Genomic DNA, 4,188 nt, shown 5'->3' on the forward strand with positions numbered 1-4,188 from the left:
TTACAGATGTTTTTGATATATTCAACTAGAATGTATATAACAACAGTAAGGGGCTCGAAAACCCATCACCTCTTAATTTTGTCACGATCTATCACCTCTGCTCGCGTATTGTTGTTCATGCCCAACATTCTAGCAGGCTAAAATGACAACACCTCATTTGAAAGGAAAATACTTTCAGCACAAGAATCCGCCAAATTATTGTTCCTTTCCCGGCTTAAAGAACAACTTTGAATCCCTCAGTAAGACTTTTATAAGCACTTAGAAAAAAAATTCACATCAGTTCATAAGACTTTTAACGGTTTAAATTAAGCTAAAGATGTAGCAAAAACCTTAATTTACATTTCAAAAACGAATCAATTAGTTCATGAATAAGTAACAGTTGGTGCATGAATGCACTGACGGACCTACAGCTGGATTAAAGGGGGCTTTAGTCCGAGTAGTCCTCCCAGTCCATAAGTCAAAAAGAAAAAATTCTACTCCACCAAAGCTTCTAGTCCGTACCTTACAAGAAAATTTAGCCTTTTTGGGTCCGTCCTTGCATGAATGGGAGAGCTGAACTACATATCACATGTTCATATTGTTAACTCTCGGCTATGCTTTTAGTTTTTTGTATAGTGCCTTTTAACAAGGTTTCAGACTGAGTTGTACAGCTTCTTTTCACTTAGATAGGAAAAAGAACACTTTGCAAGAGCCCAATTAGCTAATTCCTAAATCATATTCCTTTTTCCGTCTTCTTTTTTTCCTTTTCTTTTGTGGGCATCTCCTACCACTTCTTATACGAAAATTAATATTTTAATTTTCCTTTGTGCCCTATAAATACACCACACACTGAACACTCTTTTGCCAACTCCATCGCCACAACTCAATCTCAAAACAGTCTTCATTTCCTTCTGTCCATTTCAGCAACTAGCTAGCTAGAGATATGTCAGGGGTATGGATGTTCCAGCAAAATGGAGTAGTTCGACTAGTCGAAAACCCAAAGGCGGAATCTAACAGCAAGCATGGAAAAGTTTTAGTTCACTTAGCTAGTAATGAAGTTATAACATCTTATTCAGTTCTAGAGAGGAAGTTGATGGCACTTGGTTGGGAAAGGTATTATGATGATCCCAGTCTAATCCAATACCATATGAGATCTTCTATCGACCTTATTTCTCTTCCTAAAGATTTTACCAAATTTAGGTCTATTCATATGTATGACATTGTTGTCAAAACTCGTAACGTTTTCCTTGTTAAGGATATGTAGTAGTACTACTACTACTACTAAACCGTTACGTCAGTTCAACTCTCTTTCTCTAACATATATATGGTTGGCTTGGTGTGTTTTTCGGTGTTGGTTCTGTTGTTTTTTTTTTTTTTGTGTAGGCTTTTATGGATAGTTCATCTAATTCTGTAATATTTATGTGATGATGATTTAGATTGTTGTGTTTAAGGAGAGTAATATTTGTTGGTGATGACTTCGTCGTCTAAGTTGTGTAAACTTTTGTACTTAATTGTATTTCATGACCAGTAAAACATTTGAAGTTTACTTGTGTGTATCTAAAAGAGCACTAGTCTCTCTTGACACGGTTAATTCATACATATAAGTTTGTTTTATGATGATGGTATATATTATCGAAGACGGTGACATGAAAAGAAAGTAAGGTAATGATATTTTGAGAGAAAATTCTTTGAACGAACTACCTCAGAAAACAGTCGGTTAATACTCTGAAAGTAATTCCAAGGTGGTTAACGGTGATAAAAATCACTGGTAACCAAACCATCAGAAAAACAACAGTAGCTAACAACGTGTACAGCACTCAGACGGCTAAATTATGTACCGGTTTTACTTCGAAAACATTCAAACAGAGAAGTTCACACTAAAACACATGTTGTAGATTTTGTGAGGTACCTTATTGATTGCGTTACAGGGATTCTTATATGGGAATAGTTTTCTGGGGAATCATGATCACGTCATGAAGTGATGAAAAATCCCATCAATCAATCAATTAAATTAATCATATCACGTCGTCAAAATTTTGAGATTTAGTACCATCATGAGTTGACACGTGGCGAACAGCCACTCCTCACTGTCCTCAGTGGTAGGGGGATAATGTCTTGGTAGCTTGAGGAGAAGGGAGGAAGAAGACAATCTTTCCTGCTTGTGTGTAATGGAGAAAAGGTATTGGCTGAATCTTACGGACATGTGATTCCACGTAACCACCGGTAACTTCACAAATTGCAAAATGCAAAATGTAAATTGTATACCAAGTGAAAATGCGGGGTGTAACAACCACACCCAACAATTCGTTTGGCAATCCGAGAGGACTTATTTCAATACACTTTTTAGAGAGACAACTAGTGAGTCAGACTCAACTTAGAATAAAGTATATCAAAGAGTTTAATATCTCTAACTCTTAATTCAATCCGCAATCAACAAATAAAAATCTGCGAGCCCAATTGAATAAGAGGAGTAACTTGAAGGGTACCAAAGACCAATGTTCAAGTGTCAGTTAATGTAAATCAACAACCCAACGTTGGATATTCTAATTGATTGATCTTAACGCACAACCTGTGATATTTCAATTATGTAACAAAATATAATGCGAAAAAGAAATAACACAAACACCAGAATTTTGTTAACGAGGAAACCGCAAATGCAGAAAAACACCGGGACCTAGTCCAGATTGAACACCACACTGTATTAAGCCGCTACAGACACTAGACTACTACCAATTAACTTCGGACTGGACTGTAGTTGAACCCTAATCAATCTCACACTGATTCAAGGTACAATTACGCTCCTTACGTCTCTGATCCCAGCATGATACTAACACACTTGATTCCGTTAGCTGATCTCATCCACAACTAAAAGTTGCTACGACCCAAAGTCGAAGACTTGATAGACAAATCTATCCCACACAGAAAAGTCTATGAGATTGAATAAATCTGTCTCCCACAAAAATACCCAAGAGTTTTTGTTCCGTCTTTTGATAAATCAAGGTGAACAAGAACCAATTGATAACTCAGACTTATATTCCCGAAGAACAGCCTAGTATTATCAATCATCTCACAATAATCTTAATCGATTAACGATACAAGATATTGTGGAATCACAAACGATGAGACAAAGATGTTTGTGACTACTTTTCTATCTTGCCTATCGGAGATATAAAATCTCGAGCCAATTATTTCAATTGCACTCAACACGATAGAAACAAAAAGATCAGATCACGCAACTACAAAGATAATAGTTGGGTCTGGCTTCACAATCCCAATGAAGTCTTCAAGTTGTTAACCTACAAGGTCTCGAGATGAAACCTAAGGTTAAAGGAGAATCGACTCTAGTTATGCAACTAGTAACACACATGAGGTGTGGGGATTAGATTTCCCAGTTGCTAGAGTTCTCTTTTATATAGTTTTCAAATCAGGGTTTGCAATCCATGTTACCTTGGTAACAAAGCATTCAATATTCACCGTTAGATGAAAAACCTGATTCAACCAAGTTAATATCTTTCAACCGTTAGATCGAACTTAGCTTGTTATGCACAAATAAAATGTACCCTCAGTTAGGTTTATGTAACCGTACCTAAACGTGTACCCCAGGTTGGTTCACAAATAGTTAACCGAGGTTATCCATATGATTACTCTCATATCAACCTTATTCATCTTAACCATAACTAGTTCAAATAACTCAAATGAAACTAGTTAAAGAGTTGTTCAATTGTATGGAAAACACAACCGAAACCAAATCGGTTTGATTCACTTGAATCAATCATGAACATCATAGCCACGGTTTGTAAATATTGCATTCCTTATGATTTAAATGTTTAAGTCCATGAAATGACCGATTTGACAAAGTAACCAGCTTAAGTATGCGTATGAGTATGCATACTTAAGCATTTGTTAAGTTTCCAAACTCAGAGGAAATTTTTTCGGTTCGAAAACTTCCGCCAGTATGCGTACGCATACTTAAGGTGACTAGTTTAGGAGTTTGCAATTCCCAAACTCAGCAGATATTTTCGGTTCGAAAACTTCCACCAATATGCGTACGGGTACGCATGCTTATCTTGTCTTCTTCACCAATTTCGTATACACACATATGCATACTCTTGGTTCCCGGTTTATGGATTTATACACTAATGTGCGAACACACTATATATGCTTATATCCAAAGATGGTTATATCATCAACTCTTTATTTCAATCATTG

General features: G+C 36.3%; 1 protein-coding gene across 1 annotated transcript; it reads left to right on the forward strand.

Annotated features, from left to right (window-relative positions):
* The first annotated feature begins 854 nt into the window (after nucleotides 1-854).
* On the forward strand, nucleotides 855-1,535 carry LOC113361679 (flowering-promoting factor 1-like protein 3). The gene has a single exon (XM_026604845.1). The coding sequence runs from the start codon at nucleotides 923-925 to the stop codon at nucleotides 1,241-1,243; it is 321 nt and encodes a 106-aa protein (XP_026460630.1). The 5' UTR covers nucleotides 855-922; the 3' UTR covers nucleotides 1,244-1,535.
* Nucleotides 1,536-4,188: the final 2,653 nt, after the last annotated feature.

The sequence above is a fragment of the Papaver somniferum genome, chromosome 3, assembly GCF_003573695.1.
Source record: "Papaver somniferum cultivar HN1 chromosome 3, ASM357369v1, whole genome shotgun sequence".
Taxonomy (NCBI): Eukaryota; Viridiplantae; Streptophyta; class Magnoliopsida; order Ranunculales; family Papaveraceae; genus Papaver; species Papaver somniferum.

Coding starts and splice junctions, on each gene's coding strand:
- LOC113361679 (XM_026604845.1), top strand. CDS start 923: ATGTCAGGGGTATGGATGTTCCAGCAAAATGGAGTAGTTCGACTAGTC.